Source organism: Silurus aristotelis (genome assembly GCF_946808225.1).
Source record: "Silurus aristotelis genome assembly, chromosome: 3".
Lineage (NCBI taxonomy): Eukaryota > Metazoa > Chordata > Actinopteri > Siluriformes > Siluridae > Silurus > Silurus aristotelis.
The window spans coordinates 7,917,760-7,938,271 of record NC_139576.1 but is presented as its reverse complement, the minus strand read 5'-3'; the positions used below and the strand labels follow the sequence as shown (position 1 = coordinate 7,938,271).

Below are 20,512 nucleotides of genomic sequence, written 5' to 3'. Positions count from 1 at the left end.
CATCACATACAGGAATGCTACTGTAATGGAAATCACAACATGGGGTCAGGAATACTTCCAACATTGTCAGTGAACACAATCCACTGTGCCCTTCGTCGTTGCCGGCTTAAACGCTATAGGTCAAAAAAGAAGCCATATCTAAACATGATCCAGAAGCGCAGGCGTTTTCTCTGGGCCAAGGCTCATTTACAATGGTCTGTGGCAAAGTGGAAAACTGTTCTGTGGTCAGACCAATCAAAATTTGAAGTTCTTTTTGAAAAACTGGGATGCCATGTCATCCGGAATAAAGAGGATAAGGACAACCCATGTTGTTATCAGCGCTCAGTTCAGAAGCCTGCATCTCTGATGATATAGGGTTGCATGAGTGCGTGTAGCATGGGCAGGTCACACATCTGGAAAGGCACCATCAATGCTGAAAGGTATATCCAAGTTCTAGAACAACATATGCTCCCATTCAGACGTCGTCTCTTTCAGGGAAGACCTTGCATTTTCCTTGCATATTTTTTTTATAAAATAATAATATAGTGTAATAATGTACAATATATAATAATATAGATGGAAGGACAGGGGTGAAGCCACTGTTCCTAATATTGTAGCAAGCCAAGTTATTCTGTACTGCTAATACATACCCATCAATGTGTCTTTGTATATACAGCTTTTGTGTGTGTGTGTGTGTGTGTGTGTGTGTGTGTGTGTGTGTGTGTGTGTGTGTGTGTATTTTGTGCACACTGTTAGGAGTAGCTCTGCAGCTCTGTCTCAGGTGTGTTTGTGCAGAAAAAAACCTTTCTTCATGAGGGAATCGGAAAGCGTTTCTGTCTTTAGGTCAGTCTGTCTACTTATCTGTTTTTTTTTTTCTTTATATAGAGTGAAACCAACAAAGAACAAAAGCTCCCTTGGGGTCTTTCTCCTCACCCTCCAAGACACTTAAAATAATTCACCACACTACATCCAAGGTTTTTTGTCATGCATATATTTTTCTTCTTTCATTACAATGCTGATGCCATACTTCAATCTTAAAGCGATTCTTAGATATGTAAATTGTAACACACTTTATTGGCAGGTTGGCAGGTGAGAAAAATTTCGTTCAATGTTTACAACCAAAACCTGTGTCGTGACAGTCAGCATAATCTGATCGACTTTCAGGATCAGGCTGGTTTCGCCTGAGTAGTCATGATCTTTATCACAAATTCAAACTATGCCTCTGTCATTTGTTCCAGTTGTGTAAGCGCTTTTCTGTGTGTTTTGATGCTGATGGGATTGAGAAGGAGCCACGTCGGCGTTCTGAACAGTTTTCCTCTTAATTCCTCTTATTCTGTAAATCAAGTCGGTTTAAAAATTGCAATCAATTACAGGTGAAAAGAAAATTGCCATTTGCTTTTACTATCATATACATATTAGGGATGTGCATCTCCATAACTAAGGCAGACACAATTCTTCTCAATGCATAGCCAACAAAATGATACATTAAGAATACATATGAAGTGTGTATACAATACGATTTACTGTCGCAATGAAAAAAAAAATAGGATGCTATGCAATTCAATATTGTACAGTTCACTTTTATTTCTTCAGTTCAGACAGACTCCAGATCATAAATTTATTTATTAGGGTTCATCTAACTTCTAATGCAATCATTATGATAATCACAATCATAAACAAGCCTTTGTAGTGCAAAAAAAAAAGGAAATCGATTAAATAAAACCAGATATTATTTTCCTGCTCTGTCTTCAGGAAGATGCAGCGCTACCTCTGCCATGTAAATCTACATGTGACTCTCAGGACATGCCTCTGTCTTTAGAGTGTTGAGAAACAGGTTAGCGAGGAGAAATCAATCTGCATATAAAATATTAGTCACAAATTATTGGTCACTTCCTAAATAATAATTGGTGCATCATTAACTTTTATTCCAATGTATTGCTGCGAATTTAACGCTTGTCTGCACGTGTAATCTAGTGTACTGTACTCCTGTAGTGTATTGTGTTGAATAATAGTTCTTGAGGTACAATTATCCCTCCCCCTCTCTACAATTACAGTGATGGGATAACAATAGAAAAAACTACCTGACAACTTGGATTGAATGACAAGATTTGACGACTCTATGGAGGCGTTTTGAGCACATATAATAATACAGGTCATGCTGCTCGTCCTGTATTTTAATATTCCTAACAAGAGCACTGGGGAGGTTATACCCAAAGAATCCCGCTGCTCTTTTGAACAAATTTCTCAAGCCTCCTAGTGGACCTGTATTTGCTCTGTGAATATCTGTGTAAATGCTTGTCTGTATTACTTCACCAGAAAAATCAAAGAATTATTACAGATATTATCTTTTGTGGTCACCATATATGCCTTTTCCTTCTCTTTATTCATGTCTCATTTAAGTACACTGATCAATACAATAAATAATAAATGTATCAGACTTTGAATTTTGATTAGATTGTGAATTAAGACGAAGAAAAGCTCTAACAAAAATTCAAGGACAAAAAGACCCTTGGCGTCATGGATGATTATGCCTGTGTTTTTGGAGATTTCCTTCAGGCCAAAGGACTTCTTCACTCCATTAACCCTATCACACCAGTAACCACCTTGAGTGGTCATATGGAAATGGAAATGCGTCAGATACAAACACTCAGTAGACTGAATGCTCAATGACCTGGCTACCATAATTAGCTTTGTGCCCTTGAGTGTACTGTTGTCATGTCCGAATGATTCTGTGGTGGTTTGAATCAAACATAGTCATGTAAAAAAATAAATAAATAAATTGGACGACTTGTGCAGTGAAATTTTTGGAGCCTAAAATAACAGACCATAAAAGAAAAAAAAAAAAAAAAAAAAACACCTCATAGGGGAGGTGGTAGTTCAATAGTTAAGGCATCGGTCTATGGATCGAAAGGTCATGAGTTCAAATCCCAGCACCACCAAGCTACCACTGCTGGGTCCTTTAACAATGCCCTTAACCCTCAGATGCTAATTTGTAAGGTGCTCTGGATAAGGTCATTTGACAAATGCTGTAAATGTAAATACCATTGATGAGGTCAACGGAGATTGAACAGACCTGTTTGGACTAACAGAAAGGCTACAGATAACCACTCTGTACAACTGAAGGGAGCAGAAAAGCATCCCAGAATGCACAAAATCTTGTTGAATCTTGAGGTGGATGGGCTACAACAGCTGGAGACCGAGTCAGGTTTAACTACTATGAACAAAAAAGAAAGCTGAGGGTGCAGACGTTCACCAAAACGGAATAAGTTAAAGATGGGCCAGTGATAGGCGAAGTATACAACCATGTACAACAGTAAAATATTGCTCCAGTAAAAATGCTGCTTTTAAAGTTTCATTTGTGTAAAAATACAACAGTGTTTATTTTTTCAAATGTACTTTAGAACTATGATTTATAATGGTTATAATGTTCCTATTATCATTTTTGTCACAAGTCTCTTTGCTTGATCAACTCAGTTTCTGTGAAAAGACAATTAACACACCAATCTATTAATAGAATGATAATAATGAGTCAAACACTATTTGATATCTATTAAAATAATCTTGAGCCCAAATCCTTCTTTTTAACTACTTCAAAAATATGCTAATGAGGCCCCGGGTGATGTGGCGAGTTCGAGTCAGGAGTTCTTCCATCATTTATTCCTCTAAAAATGTTCTGCTTGCTGTTGAACTGACACTGAACTGTATGTTGGTGTTAGTAGATACGACCAAGCGCCAATCAGAACAAGTTCAAAACAGAGCGTGGGCTCGACCCTGATTAATGGCTTGACTTTTATCCTCATAATTAATAAGGAATGACTGAAAATGTACAGTAGTTGAGTAAAAAAAAGATATTTGACTTTGAAATGTAGTGAAGTTAAAGTCTCCCCAAATGGAAATACTTCAGTAAAGTACAGATACATGAAAAAGCTACTTCAGTACAGTAACAAATTACATTTACTTTGTTACTGTCCACCACTGGAAATCAGGTTCCACTTCTGTCATCTAAAAACAGAAAGACATGACAAGAAATATGTAGACTGGTCTAATTAACCTTGAACTCTTCTTCAGCACAAGAATGGCAGAAAGTTGCCCTAAAAACATAAATCCATGGAGTCAACATGCCTTGTGTAAACAGTCCAGACTGGTGGAGGTGGTGTAAGAGTGTGGGGAATGTTTTCCTTCACACTTTGAGCCTGTTAATACTAATAAAGTAGAGACTGAACAGCTACAATTTCCTTATTTTCTAATGGCTACTTTCAGCATTATAATGATCCATCTCACAAGCAAAAGTCATCTCAATCTGAATTCATGAACATGACAGTGAGTTTGGTGATCTTCATTGCCCTACGCAGTCACTAGATTTGAATCCAGTAGAACAGCTTGTGTTTTAAAAATGGAAAATCAGCAGGAACGGCATGATAGCATGATGCGACTCAAAGATCTCAAAAGGATGTTTCCAACATTGTGTGGAATACATGCCATAATTTTGATAGCAAAATAAGGTCATAACCAGTATTATTTTAATGTTTCTGAATTATTGCTCAGTGTTTTATGTTTAAAAATGCATTAATGATCCCGCCAAGAGGGTAACACTAACAGGATAATGGACAGGAACTACATTTCCCACAAGACACTGCACTGCACTGCACTGCACATGCCATGTCACATGACTCTCTGCACCTGTTTCACATTTCCCAGGATTTAGCTGTGTATATACTCACGGTTCACTGCCCTTTTCCATGGTTTTCTTTCATAGTCATTGTCATTGCTTGTGTTCCATGGTTCAGGTTCTGTTCTTTGTTTGTAGGATTCTCTAATGTTTTACCTTTAATATTTATTACAAATTAATCAGCACTTTTCTCCGATCCCTACTTTTGTTAAATGACAAACACTTTAAAATGGCATAGTAAGTAAAAATTATACTATATGGACAAAAGTTTGGATACTCAATCATCAGTCATATGTAATTCTTCAACATCTCATTCCACATTTAGTCTCCATTTGCTGTTATAATAACCTCCACTCTTCTTGAAAAATGTTCCACTAGATCTTGGACTGTACTTTTCGACAGTTGTGTTTATTAGTCACAAGGGTGTTAGTAAAGTCAGGTACTGTTGAAGGTGAGGTGAGACCTGGGGTGCAGTCTGTGTTCCACTTCATCCCCAAAGTGTTCAATAGGGTTCAGTTCAGAGTTCTATAGCAGGAGATCTTCCATTCCAAACCATGTAAAGCATATCTTCATGAAGCTGGATTTGTGTACAGGTGTATTGGCATGCTTGAGCAGGTTTGGGTCTCGTAGCTCAAGTGGAGGTAAAATCTCATGCATCCAAAGACATTTTATACAATTTTGTGCCTCCAACTTTGTGGTAGAAGTTTGAGGAAGAACCACATATGGCTGGAAATGTCAGGGGTCTCAATACTTCTGGTCATATAGTATAGAAAGGAAAGAAAAGAAAAGAAGAAAGGTGCTTTATAATGGTTGCATGTACTTTACAGTACAATGGAATTCTCTCTTCACATATTTCAGTGATGTTAGGAAGCCGGGGTCAGAGCGCAGGGTCAGACATGTTACAGAAGTCCTTGCTCAAGTGCCCTGAGATTGGCAGCTTTGTGATACTGGCTCTTGAACCTCCAACCTTCTGATTAGTAACAATTGAGATACAATTTCCCCCATATAGTTCCTATAGGATAGGATGGAGACAGACAGACAGACAGACAGACAGACCAATAAATCAATAACTTCAAATATTGCTCCAGAGCCCTTTATTTGCACTTCAGATAAGCAGAAACAGTAAGACTATGTGAACCCTGGTGGCATGTGCCATGTAAAAATGTAATGATTTACAGTTATAGAGAGCTACTATTTTATGTTGCATAATTAAGACCTCCAGCCATCTTTACAAAGAAAGCAAATTCAATAAAAAAAGCTTTCTATCCAATCTACTCATCTAATGTTGGCACAGACATGCATGTTCAGGCTTTATTCTATCAGTAATAATAAAAAACGAGTGACGGCTGATGGCCATACACACATTCTCTTTCTCTTTCTCTCTCTGCACCCCCCTCACTTTATCTCGCTCTTTCACTCTGCGTAGTAATCCGTCCCTGCAAAGCCATTTTGTGTAGCCAGGCAGCGCGTGTGTTTCCATGGCAACTCCTCACATCCATCTGAAACATGAATGCGAGGTTTGGCGATTTGTGTTTTTCTTGGTACGGCCGTGTCGGCTTTACGGATTTATTAATTTTTTAGTCATTCAGGATGAACCAAACATCTATACAAATAACTTCTTTAAATGATGTCTTCACTGCAACACAATGTTTTTTCTTATTTTTCTTTTTTGTTATCATGTTGTAAATGTTAATTCATCTGTGTATTGCTCATAAGAGCTACACAGCAATAAAAAAATTTTTTTTTGCACATTTTTTCTTTTTTTTTAATATCTTTATCTATCACACTTTTTCTCCATGGGAAAATAACATGCCTAGAAAGTCACGCCAGATGTCCTGCTCTGCGACGACGCTAAAAATGATCAGGATATTAAAAATTTAAAATACCCTGTTTTTTTTCCTTCATTAAGTCCTAAATGAAGAGAGATTTTTCTCTGTCCGGCAAGCTGCTAATCTTCCCATTTCCAGGCGCACTGATTTAATAGAGGAAACGACCTGTTTTTGTTCCTGTGCTAATTGGGAAATAATTAAGCTGTTTTACATCACTGAGTATAATCCAATAAAGCTGCAACCTTCAGGAGTAGATCATTAGTACTTGGCCTGTAAATGCCCCCTTATGTACCACAAGGTAGGAGGAAAATTACGTTTATAACTTGAAGTTATTTCCGTAATGCAAAAGGGAAACATTTAAAGAATTTTAAATCATTACTAATTCTGATTAGTTTTTATATTTCAGTTTAATTAAGTAAAACTGTGAAAAATCTGACAAAGTTAATTTTCTTTTCAAACTTAAAGATTTCTTAGTTGCTTTGGGGGGAAAAAACGCATGGTCAGTTGTGATTTTGCAAAACTACAGTAACTCAACAAAAGTTCTGATACTACTAATGATGATAATGTTATTATAATAATAATGTGAAATTCTGATATACTACAACTAAAGTTTTTTTTTTTATGTCACATCTCCATTACAGCACAGTACATTTTTTTCTTTACATATCCCAGCAATGCAAGGAAGCTGGGGTCAGACATTGCACAGCACCCCTGGAGTGCAGAGGGTTAAGGGCCATGATCAGGGGCCCAACAGTGGGGCTTGTGCCACCGACCTTCCGTGGTCAGTAACCCAGAGCCTTAACCACCGAGCTACGACTTCCCTTGTTATTGTAGATATAATAAAATTACTATTAAAGTAAATGTTATATTGTTAGTAGCTATCATATTATTATTATTATGCACACTTGTCTATTATTATTGGCTAGCATATTTACCTCACACTTCTGGGGTTTAGTGTTTGAATTCCACTTCAGTGGGTGTATTGATATTTTCCAAGTGCTCAGGGGTCTCTTCCAGGCACGAGGGTTCCCTCTTCCACTACAAACCCATGTGTTGTAGCCTAACTGGCATATAGAATTTGTCCTTTGTGTGTGTGTGTGTGTGTGTGTGTGTGTGTGTGTGTGTGTCCATCCTTACGGCCATTAGGAGGGTCAGAGAAGGGCAGTCACTCACTGTCAAGCAATTCCAAAGACAGAAACCATTTGGCAACTTGTGCATGACGATCAAATATGAGAGATGAGCTGCTCATAATGTTATCATAATATGTCCTAAGCTGCATTGTCATACACTATATTACCAAAAGTTTGTGGACACCATATGTATAGTATTTTTGAGCTTAACGTTCCACATTTAGTCCCAATTTGTACTTATAATAACCTCTACCCTTCTGGGAAGATGTTCCACTAGATTTTGGAATGCGCTTGTGGAGATTTTGTGCTCATTCAGCCACAAGGGTGTTAGTAAAGTCAGGTACTGATGTAGGTGAGGTGAGGAGGCCTGGGGTGCAGTCAGGGTTCCAATTCATCCTAAAGGTGTTCCATAGGGTTGAGATCAGAGCTCTATAGCAGGAGATCCACCTATTGCAGAAATGTAAGGTGTCCCAATACATTTGTCCTTATAGTGTATTTTCATTATTGGAAAATATATAGTCTATAGATGTGTTGGAGAATCTGCTTATTGAAAATGTAACATTTTCTTTTATTTCTGATCAAAGGAACAAAAATAAACTTAACGACAAAAAAGACTTGTTTGATGAAAAAATTTTAAAGAACCAAGTCAGTCAAATGATCTGATCAGAGCATGCGACAAGAACTGCGGTATTACTGTTCAGTAATCCCCCGCTTTACCGTGGTTAAAATAATTTTATGTTAAAATAATGAAATGTATTAATAAAAATCATTATTGATTATAAAATTAAGTAAACTGTTATTACAGTACCAAATTTAATAAAATAGCATTTCTAGGGTGGCGTCTGTTTATCGGATGAGGTGTGGGTTGCCATGTTGTGCATTCTGAGATGCTTTTCACCTCACCCTGGCTGTAAAGAGTGATTATTTAAGTTACTGTACCTTTCATAGCAGTTTTAAGCGTTCCCAAATTCAAGGCTTTTTTTGTTTGGTTTTTTACACACAGGTGGATCTTGCATGTAAAAATCTGCAGAGATCAGCAGTTTCTGAAATGTTTGAACCAGCGATTTGCATCTACAAGACGTTATTCGCTGCGCCGATCAGCTGATTGGATAACTGCATAGCAACAGGTGTATCTACTGTAATAAAGTGGATGTGAAAGAATATGGACAAAGAGCACTGTGAAATTGTGATGCATGCGTGGGAATAGAAGCAAAGGGGGTGGGGTGGTCATGGGGGTTGTATACTGGAAGTAGCTCTCCGTGTAATTCCATTAGCCTTCACACACCATCATAACACGCTGGAAAAAAAAAAGACATCATATCTATTCTTTAGGCTGTTGCCATTGCACTAGCAGTTGTTTCTAGGGCTCGCTGTGTGTGTATATGTGTATGTGTGGGTGTGTGTCTGTGTGTTTAAATCAGGAGAGAAACTGAAGAGAGAAAAAGGAAAAGCCCAGCAGCAGGTGCATGATGATGCTGATGTTGATGTGGATGATGATGATATCAACGCCCATTTCCTTATTAGTCTCTCTCCCTCTTTTATTCTCTATCTCTCTTGCTGTTTGGGTGCATCTGAGACTGCTTCCCTGGTGCATTGCCAAAAACAGTGTGTGTGTGTTTGTGTGTGTGTGTGTGTGTGTGTGTGTGTGAGAGAGAGAGAGAGAGAGAGAGAGAGAGAGAGAGAGAGAGAGAGAGAGAGAGAGAGAAATTGGGGGGTTGCCTTGAAGCCCATCTGCTCACTGTCTGAAACCGGTCAACACGGAAACCATAGCTATGACGTTTCTAGCAGCACCCGGGTCTTTGAGTGTGTAGGGCCGTGTGTGTGTGTGTATGTGTGTGTAAGAGAGAGAATGTGTGTTTATTGGGAATATGAATGTCATCATCAGAAGATCAGATACGCTTGTGTCATGAAGAGAGCACGCCTCCATCACAACAGTAAGAAAAAGAGCGAGTGAGCAAGCAGAGAGAGAGAGAGAGAGAGAGAGAGAGAGAGAATGGGAGGGAGAGAGGAGAGAAGAGGAGTTAAAGGGATCTGGAAAGATTTCAGAAACAGTGAGTGTGATGGATCCTCAGTAAGCTGCAGTTCCGGTTAAAGAGAGGAAGAGAGAGGAAGAGAGAAAGAAAGAAAGAGAGAGAGAGAGAGAGAGAGAGAGAGAGAGAGAGAGAGAGAGAGAGAGAGAGAGAGAGAGAGAGAGAGAAAATGATAGATAGAGGGTGGGAGTCCACGTGAACAGGACCTTTGTGCAAGTGTGTCTGAGTGTGTGTATATGTAGCTCGTGTGTCACTGAGAGAGGTGTGCTGTGCTGTCAGTGCTGCGACGCTACACTCTCTCTCTCTCTCACACACATTCACACTCTCATTCGCTCACACATACTACACACACACACACACACACACACACACTATTTGCCTGATGCTCTATGGAGCCGGTGGACTCCAGGATGGATGGTGCGCTCTGAGTCTGAGGACGCAAACACGCTCATGCTTGACTCGCTCCCTGCTGATTCCGTTACACCGTAGGACAGTACACGCATTCTCTCTCTCTCAAACACACACACAGGTTTTTGCAAGCAATGGACTCACTCTCCAGCGACGTGGACGGACTGGAGAGCAACTCCATGAAGTACAGCAGGAATGAGCAGACGGAGAAAATGTGGCTCCGGCTCAGAGGAATGTAAGTCGCCGAATGCACTTGTCTCTCAGGTTTATCGGTGTTCGAGAGTTCATGCAGGTGGAGTGTGTCGTATTTCAGTGCATGTTTCCAGTGCCGACATATACTACAGGTTCTCCGTGAACCGTCACAGTGTTTTGTAGTTGTCAATTAAGAAAAACACTGCGTTTGAGGTTTTATGACCTGCTGTGTTTATTTCCCAGCTCTCTTTGATTTTTATCTACATTTATTTTGTATGTTACTTATCATAGTTGGACTTTTAGACTTTTTCTGGTTCGAATGCATGCTTTAGGAGAGAGTCTTTCACAGAGTCTTTCACATTGACCTTTCATACAGTATAGATAGATAGATAGATAGATAGATAGATAGATAGATAGATAGATAGATAGATAGATAGATAGATAGATAGATAGATAGATAGATAGAACAAACTTTATTGTCGTTGCAAAGTACAGATACACAGCAACAAAACGCAGTTTGTGGTCTACCAAAAGTGCAAATAGTAGCAATTGTGCAAATTGACAATTGCAGATAAATATGTACATATGTAAACAGCATATGTGCTGTTTTGTGTGACATTACTTTTTTATTGTGTGGTGCCAAAACTAATAAATAAAACCTTGTATTTGGTCGCATTTGTAATCCACACAATTTAGGCACTTTATCTACTTCATTCTCTCATACATTATATAAAGAAATGTATTGAGAGACCTGCCAGCTATGTGGTTCTTCCTCAAACCGTTACCCCAATGGGTCTACAGGATGTTTTTGGCTGTGGTAGCATGACAATTTACCTTAACTTGAATAGGAGACCTGAATCCCAAATATGATCTAGCATGACAATGCACATGTGAACAAAGATATCTTTATGAAGATATGCTTTACATGGATTGAATCTGAAGATCTCCTTCTATAGAGCTCTGAACTCAACCCTTTGGAATCAATGTAAACACTGACCGTACTCCAGTGCTCCTTACCTCACCAACCCCACTAACATTAGTCTTCAGTGTTCTGTATTGTTGAAAGATTTATGATCCAACTCTTGATGTCACCCAAATGAGGATGGGTTCCCCTTTTGAGTCTGGTTCCTCTCAAGGTTTCTTCCTCATAACATCTAAGGGAGTTTTTCCGTGCCACAGTCGCCATGGCTGCTCATCAGGGATAAATACACACCGTTCACCTTAACTGTTGATTTCTGTAAAGCTGCTTTGAGACAATGTCTGTTGTGAAAAGCGCTATAGAAATAAACTTGACTTGACTTGACTACCCGACATTACCCAACTCCAAAATCTTCCCAGAAGAGTGGAAGTTATTAAAACAGCAAATAGGGACTAAATGTGGAATTAGGTATTTAATAAGTATATACGAATCTTATGATAAGCTGTCCACAAACCTTTGTCCAAACCCGAGAACCTGGAAGGAACCCACATGAGACCTGGCTTAAAAATGTTCTTTAAAATAGTAAGCTAGATATATTGTGAGAAAGAACGTTCTAGAAGCAGTTAGGCCACATACCAAATGTCTACGGTTCATATACCTTCAGTTCCTCAAATCTGTGTTTTTATTTCCTTACACTTTTAAAAGTACCTGAGCAAAAAATCCATTTATCCGTTCTTCACCTGCTCAGCTGGGACACAATAAAACGTTTTAGACAGAGAACAGGATGAAAAGGCAAAAATAAATACAAAATGCTTTTTACTATAATAATTTTATTATTTTTTGTAGATTTGAACAATTATAATTTTTTTTAAAACCTACATTCATATTGTCGGTGCGGAGCGAGCAAGCGTTATTATAGTTTTAGAGTGATTCTTATTTTTTAAAGAACATTAGAAAAGTCATATTGATTAAAGGAAAGCAGCTTGGCGCACGGCATGTAGTGTAAAAGTGTAAACTTCTGAGAGGTTCACACATGATGAGGCATCCTACGCACATCGGTTGGCTCTGAACTCTGGTCCTCTGTATAGAGAAAGTACGGAGGCCACACACATTCACACACAAACAAATACACACTCATGGAATGACCCAAGGACCCTATCACGATACAACCGGGACACGATTACACAGGCTACAATACTCCTGCCATTTCTTTTTTTTTTTTTTTTTACAAATCCAGCCCACAACTGGTCTAATACAATGATTTTTTTTGTTTTGTTTTGCAGGCAGAAGTACAAAACGACCTCTCAGCGGTAAGAACAATTTCATCCTCTTCTTGTGGGATTTGCACTACACTCACTTGTTTGGCACAAAAGGTTTCGGTGGAGATTTCATACATGACAACAGCTTGCCAAATAGAGAGGAATAAGGTTTAAAGATTTTACACATTGAGTGTTGCTAGACATTGTTTTTGTTTTTTTTTTTATATTAAAGGTGGTTATTTTGTTATTATTCATATTTTTGTATGCAGTTATTATGTCATTATAATTATTATACTGTGTTTGGAGCAAAACATTGAGAAGCAGTTAAAAAAAATAACTTAAACAAACATTAACGGACAGGAAATTTGTTAGTCCCCAGAGTGCTCCAGAAACCTGTTTATCAGTAATCAATTGCTAGATTAGACAGAAACAAATATAGAAATGGTAATATGTTAATTCCAGCGTGGGGAAATTGACTATTGATGCCTTTGTGGTTGTATCTATCAGAGGAATTCCATTAAACTACAGTGGTCGTCCACTTTCTCCTCCCCCAATTCTCCTTAAAAAGAAAGAAAGAAAAAAAACAACCCCAAACAACTTTTTGTTAATGAATCTTACAATTTTCACTGGCGTTTAAAGTTTATTTTGTATTTACATTACAAGATTTTTCATTGACAGGTTGATTACATTTTGGCTTAACATTTCTTTCCATCACCTTACACAATAACTATGAAATAACTACTTGCTAATAATGGCGTTGAAAAGATTTAGATGCAGCAGCGTTTTATTCGTTTAGTTTGCTACTTTCTAAAAACAGATCAGCTTACAAAGTTTTAACTTTTAAACAAATACCACCACCATCAACATTTTCCATTCTCATCTTGTATTAAGATCTCTGTTAAAACAAATTATTCAGCAAAGTATCTGTGAAAATGCTGCTATGCAAGTTTCCTTGTTTACAGTGATCTGGATAAGCAACTAGCATGACTGAAAACTAACAAGTAACCTTTAATTATTAGTTTTAGTACTAGTTTATGGAACTATTATGGAACTACTAGGTACTAGTTACTAAAATGTATAAATTTTTCTTTACTAGAAGTAGAGAATGAACATGTACTTCTCTGTCCATTCATTTTGAAATGGAATGGGTTTGTCATTAAATTTATTAACAAGGCATGTCATCATAGTAATTATTTAAACCAGTTTAAATGCAGTGTTGGACAGTAACTTTTTCATGTATCTGTACTTTACTAAAGTATTTTAATTTGATGATGTAACTTCACTACATTTCAAAGTCAAATATATGACTTTTTACTCGATTACATTTAGCAAAATCAGTCGTTTCTTTTTATTTATGAGGATAAAAACTTAACTGGTCAATCACGCAGAAAGCCACCAATCAGGGTCGAGTCTCGCTCTGTTTTAAACTTGTTTTGATTGGCGCTTGGTGTATCTACTTATCACCAATATACAGTTCAGCATCAGTTCAACAGCAGAACATTTTGAGAGAAATAAATAATGGAAGAAACTCATGACTCGAACTCGCCACAACACCTATGACCTTATTTGCGTATATTAAATATTTAAGTAGTTGAAAAGTAGGCATTTGGCTCATAATAATTTGGATAGATATCAGTTAGTGTTTGACTGATAGATTAGTGTACTAAGAGTAACATTAAAGTCTTTTCACATAAACTGAGTTAATTAAGTAAAGAGTCTTGTGATAAAAATGATAATAGGAACATTACAGCCATAATAAATCTTAGTACTTTGGATACTTTAGTACATTTGAAGGTATATACTTTTGTACTTTGACTCAAGTGAAAGTTTAAAGGAAGCATTTTTAGGGGTGTAATATTTTACCAAGTGTATCTCTACTTTGACTCAAATGCATGGCTTATACACTTTGTCCACCACTGTTCAAATAATGTCAGGTAAATAATGCCCTTAAAGGCAAGAGGATCTGCCATAATAGTCCAAGTTGCTGCACTACAGCCATGTTTTTACCGACATTGATTGCTTGTGCTACAATATAATTCCAGTACTTGGTTTGGTCTGTAAAAATACAATGCAAGTTCTACACACAGATACAGTAGGGTTGTTGGTTGGGGTGTGATGTGATGCCTGTAAAATATTAAAGCCACGCCCCAACCATTAAATAATGGTACAACCTGGTCAAACGTGGATAAGGAAGAAGATTATCACCCTTGACACTAGATTTATTTTCCTCACTGAACATTCATTCAGTGGACTGCAGTCATGGTCAGTTTTTTGCCAGATTAACTAAATTATAGAATCAGCAATGCAGTAAAAGATACAGTGTGGCTTGCAAGTTCCTCCTAATAGTAAACTGTACTGGAAGTAATCATATTTAAAGTGTTAATAGTAACAATATGCATCACTTGACCTGATTATTAACTGTTGCGAAATACCTGTCTGTAAGTGTGATGGATTATGGGTAAGCTCTAGTGTATATCTGTGAAAAGTTGGTGCTATAAAAGAATGAAATGGTTGCAGAAATCTAAAGAGATCCGAGCATTGATGAATTGAGTAAGCAACTTGGCTCTTGTATGTGCGTGTGGGTGGAAGTAAGTGTGTGTGTGTGTGTGTGTGTGTGTGTGTGTGTGTGTGTGTGTGTGTGTGTGTGTGTGTGTGTGTGTGTGTGTGTGTGTTCTAATGCTATAGTGCCTCCACTCTGTCACACAGAGCATGCTAGCCTGAGAGCTCTGGTTGCGATGAAGTGAAGTCTAATACACACCCCTGTTACATAAATAAATTCTGCTTATACCATAATGCACTTTCATTTCTAAACAAAACCCTTATGGTAAACAGTGTTGTATGTTCAAGCTTGTTGTATCTTGGATGCATTACCCACGTGCCCTCTGCCAGTCCCCCAACCCCATCATCACCACCCCATTATCACCATTACAATTCTTCTCCACTAGACTATACATCCCCAGTACTCTTACCTCTGTCACTGCCATTACACCCACTCACATTCCACCACCCACCATAATACCTAACCACCACCATCACCTACTTCATCACCCTATCACTATTGCTACCACCATCACCACCACCAACCTGACCCACCTCAATACCCCACCATCAGATTTATCAACTTCATCAACATCACCACTATAACCCTGACCAACCCCTACCACCTTCACCACCAACCTGAGTATTAGCAAACCTCCATCACCAACTGCATTACTACCCTTACCCAATTCAAAACCCAAATACCACACCACCAGACTTATCACCAACACCGTCACCCTCAAACAGATACACAATTAGGATCATATTAGCACCATTTCCCTTGTCACTTTCTCCATTAACACCACCATAATGACCTTCATCCCCACCACCATCACCACCTTTAGCAACTTATTACCCCTGCAACCACCCTCACTCAATTTAAAAACCAAATACCATCAGCCTACCACCTGCCTGATCACCAACACTGCCACCCTATATATATAAATGCAACCCAGCTTTTGTTTGTTCATGTGTTTGTAGGAGGTGTAACACACAAGTTATTGTGCTAAATGCTATTGTAACACACACGGTTAGTGTGATCGTGAAGCCAAAGTGTGATGACGCCGTCCTCGTGTGCTGATAAGTGGTTGTTAAACTAAAGCTGTAGTTGAATTTGTTCATAATTTGCCTCTTTGCTGTGAGTGGGAACAGTGTGTCCAGCATTATAATACATCATACGTACAGTAATTAAGTGAATACAAGTTTGTTCAGTCTTCGCCTCATACTTTTTACGCAATTGTATTATTATTTTTACACTTGAAAACATGCACAACAATACCAGGGGTATAAAAAAGAAACTAGAGTTTGCGCATTGTCACTGTGGCTACTCACTCTGTACAGGAAATAAGATTAGTTTGGCGCATTCATGACAACATTCATGACAACACAAACGGTGTTAGCATTAGCTGCTAACAAGGAAGTGGTTAGTGGCTAACGCTAACGCCATGGATTCTTCAGTGTTTTATGTCCAGCTTCAAGAATATACCTTTAAAGAAGAACATCCTGTTAATTCCACATACCGAGGAAGTGAATAAATAAAGAATGAAAGGAATAAAGACATTTTGTTAAAGTATGCTGAAATAAGTACAACAGTTAAGTAAACTATTTAATAAAATTTTTCCAATTTGTGCCAATTTAATTGATTACCCTTCCCGTGGGCTCACCACCTGCAGGAGGGACCGTAAGGGACGGTGCTGTGAGGATTGGGCAGCAGTCGAAGGCGGGGGCCTGCTTAGACTGCTGCCCCCGTGACCCGAATTACGGATGAGCGGGAGGAAATGAATGAATGAATGAATAAATAATTGATTACATAATTTAATAGATATAAAAAGTGTATTGCAATTATTAGATTAATTCTATTTGATTTGTATAAAAAATTATAAAATAAAAAAAATTATATTATTTAACCAAGTAGGCATTTTATTTAAAATTGTTTTAAAAAAACAACATTTAAAAAAAAAAAGTCAACTGTAACAATGTTGATGATCACAAATGTTAATAATAATACCCTGCGTTAATATAAAAAACGACAAGCAATTTTTTATATTTCGCATTTCTTCCCCCTGACTGTACTCAAATTGAACAGAAAAATACTTAGTCTTAAAATTCAATGGTACGTATCGAACCATAAATTCTGTGTACTGTTACACAAAATTTAAAGTTTTAAAGATTGATATATTTCAAATATTTAATTATTAGGATTTTTTTTTTATTTTTTTTACATATACCGTATGTATACCTAGGTTTAACCTACAATTAAAAGTGATGTTCTGTTTGTGTTTCAGCACTAGCTTTAAAGCAGAACCTTGTGGTACCCAAAAATTAACAATTGTTTATTAAGATAAAAGTCTATTTACAGTGCATCCAGAAAGTATTCACAGCGCTTCACTTTTTACACATTTTATGTTACAGCCATATTCCAAATTTCTTTAAATTCATTATTTTCCTCAGAATTCTACAAACAATACCCCATACCCTAACGTAAAATAATTGTGTTTGAAATCTTTGTAAATGTATTAAAATATGAAAAAAAGATCACATACGTAAGTATTCACAGTCTTTGCTCAATGCTTTGTCGAAGCACCTTTGTCACCAATCACAGCGCAAGTCTTTTTGAGTTTGATGTTACAAGCTTGACACCCCTCTTTTTGGGCAGTTTCTCCAATTCTTTTTTTCGCAGAACTTCTCAAGCTCCATCAGGATGGATGGGGAGCATTTGTGCACAGCCATTATCAGATCTCTCCAGAGATGTTAAATCAGGTTTAAGTCTGGGTGCTGGGTGGGCAACTCAAGGACATTTACAAGTCGTCCATCAGCCACTCCTTTGTTATCTTGGCTGTGTGCTTAGGGCTGTTGTCCTGTTGGAAGATGAACTGTCGCTCCAGTCCAGAGGTTCCAGGGGACGTCTCTGTTACATTACTGCATTCATCTTTCCCTCGACCCTCACTAGTCTCCCAGTTCCTACCACTGAAAAACATCCCCACAGCATGATTCTCCCTCCACCACGCTTCACTGTAGGGATGGTATTGGCCAGGTGATGAGCAGTGGCTGGTCATGAGCCTTTTGGCAAACACCAGGTGGGCTGTCATGTGCCTTTTACAGAGGAGTGGCTTTTATCTGGCCACTCTACCATCCAGGCCTGATTCTGGAGTGCTGCAAAGATGGGTGTTGTCCTGAAGGTTCTTCTCTCCACAGAGTGCTGGAGCACTTTTAGAGTGACCTATGGGTTCTTGGTCACCTCCCCGACTAAAGCCCTTCTCCCACGATCGCTCAGTTTGGCCGGGCCGCTTTGCTCTCGGGAAGAGTCCTGGTGGTTCCAAACTTCTACCATTTATGGATGATGGAGGCCACTGTGCTCATCGGGACCTTCAATGCTGCAGAAATTTTTCCCAGATCTGTGCCCCAACGCAATCCTGTCTCTGAGGTCTACAGTCAATTTCTTGGACTTCATGGCTTGGTATTTTCTCTGACATTAGATTAGATTCAACTTTATTGTCATTACACATGTACAAGTACAAGGCAACGACATGCACTGTTAACTGTGGGACCTTTATATAAACAGGTGTGTGCCTTTCCAAATCATGTCCAATCAACTGAATTGACCACATGTGGACTCCAATCATGTTGTAGAAACATCTCAAGGATGATAAATGGAAACAGGATGCACCTGAGCTCAATTATGAGTGTCATAGCAATGGCTGTGAATACTTACTGCATGTACATTTTTCCCATTTCTTATTTTTAATACATTTGCAAAGATTTCAAATTAACTTCTTTCACATTGTCATTATGGGGTATTGTTTGTAGAGTTTTGATGAAATAATGAATGTAATCCATTTTGGAATAAGGCTGTAACATAACAAAATGTGGAAAAAGTGAAGCGCTGTGAATACTATCTGGATGCACTGTACATTTACATTCTGGTTTGGATTGGTGCATTGATTGATCAGTTGATTGATAGGTGAATTAATCGGATGGATGGATGGATGGATGGATGGATGGATGGATGGATGGATGGATGAATGCACTGATTGATACAAGGTTGAACGGATGGATTTGCAAACGGTTGGCTGGATGGATGGATTTCCAATCTCATTTCCAAATGCATGTTATTTAGATGCATGTTATTTAGACTCGCAACAAAATAGTTTACCCTTCAGAAAGAACGATCTTCTGGCGCATTCCTCTCTGCAGCGCGATTGGATTTTTTGTTTTAGCAAAATTCAATTACATTTTACAATTATCATTTTAGCAGCACCGTACAATATACAGTAACAGGGATTTCCTGGCTGTTTTCTCAGCTGAAGAGAATGCATAAAAAAGAAAGTACTTCAAGGTAAGACATTATAGAAATGATACTAAGGCAGTGACGAAAAGTATGTTGTTTAATTTGTGAGTAAGCCAGGGAATGACTTTGTGATGGTAATCAGGTTGGACACCATTCTCACCTCCAGATGGTGTAGATTTGAGCTATAAGAAAATATCCTACTTTTATTGCATCATTCTGACACAGATACCCTAAATGTCAATGGTCTATTTTGGTTTATCACTATGCTAGATATTTGTAAGTTACAGCCCTTTGGGTTGTTGCTTAGACACTGCAACCTCGTGGTAACCTTGAGACAATGTCATACTGAAGAGCAGTGTTATACATAAAATGACCTCATAAACCAGACTTGTGAAATAGTAGAGATTTATTTTTGACATTACACAAACTGAAAGCAAATATTACAAAAAAAAAAAAAGAGCCTGCTTAGCTTTTCATCTTGTTTGCTTTCCAGACAGCTTTTTGCTCTCACACAGGGCCTTGGCTCTATGCACTCGTCTCTTGAAAGCCGTCTAACCATCACAGAGCATCGTAGCTGCTGAATGTTGTGAATCTTTAAAAGATTTGAAGATGAAGTATAAAACCATGCCATCATGATCAATCCTTTGTTGTAGAAAAATATAAGCTGAAAAAAAGAAAAACTGACCCCTAGCTTGGTCAAATGTTCGTGTATCCACTAGAGGCCCCCATAAGCTATTCCACGGAAATGTTTCCTGCGCAGGGCCATGACCTCTGTTGCTTAATTTCTTAACCAGTCATGAAACTCCTCAATAGTGTGAGGAGATTTATAGCCCAAACCTCTTAAGTGACTACATAAACAAATGACAATCTCACAAGTGGCAGATGTAAAAGACTGAAATTGAGATAGGGCCAAATAATGAATACAAGCAGAAAGCTAATGTTACCTTAGGGCATATCCTTAATACACTGAATGCACTGGTTGCCATGTCCTCTATTCTGAATGCAATCCTGTTCTACTATGCAATTCTACTTTAATTTGAATGATAGTGAGTGCAGTGAACATATTGAGACTTTATTCCAGGAAGTTTCACCACTAGTATAAATATATTTTACCATAAAAACAGATTTATTTTAAGGATAAAGCCAAGCTCTGAGTTTAATCACTGTTTGGGAGATGAAAATCCATTTATCCAGACACTTTTGAAGCATAGTGTAAATGGAAACTAAACAAAATAAATTTTCCCTGATGAATTCCTTTGACTATTATGATA

The 20,512-nt window shown here is 38.0% G+C and overlaps 1 protein-coding gene and 1 long non-coding RNA gene across 2 annotated transcripts in view; one reads left to right on the top strand and one right to left on the bottom strand.

Annotated features, from left to right (window-relative positions):
• LOC310723786 overlaps nucleotides 1-20,512 on the bottom strand; it is a 72,367-nt gene that overhangs the window by 1,981 nt on the left and 49,874 nt on the right. The window lies entirely within an intron of this gene.
• The window catches only part of pde1a (phosphodiesterase 1A, calmodulin-dependent), a 92,191-nt gene continuing 81,257 nt past the window's right edge, over nucleotides 9,579-20,512 (top strand). Inside the window, exons 1-2 of the mRNA XM_083537020.1 lie at nucleotides 9,579-10,280; nucleotides 12,440-12,466. Of these exons, the coding sequence (XP_083393146.1) occupies nucleotides 10,180-10,280; nucleotides 12,440-12,466 (128 nt within the window). The 5' untranslated portion in view covers nucleotides 9,579-10,179. The remainder of the gene's footprint in view (nucleotides 10,281-12,439; nucleotides 12,467-20,512) is intronic.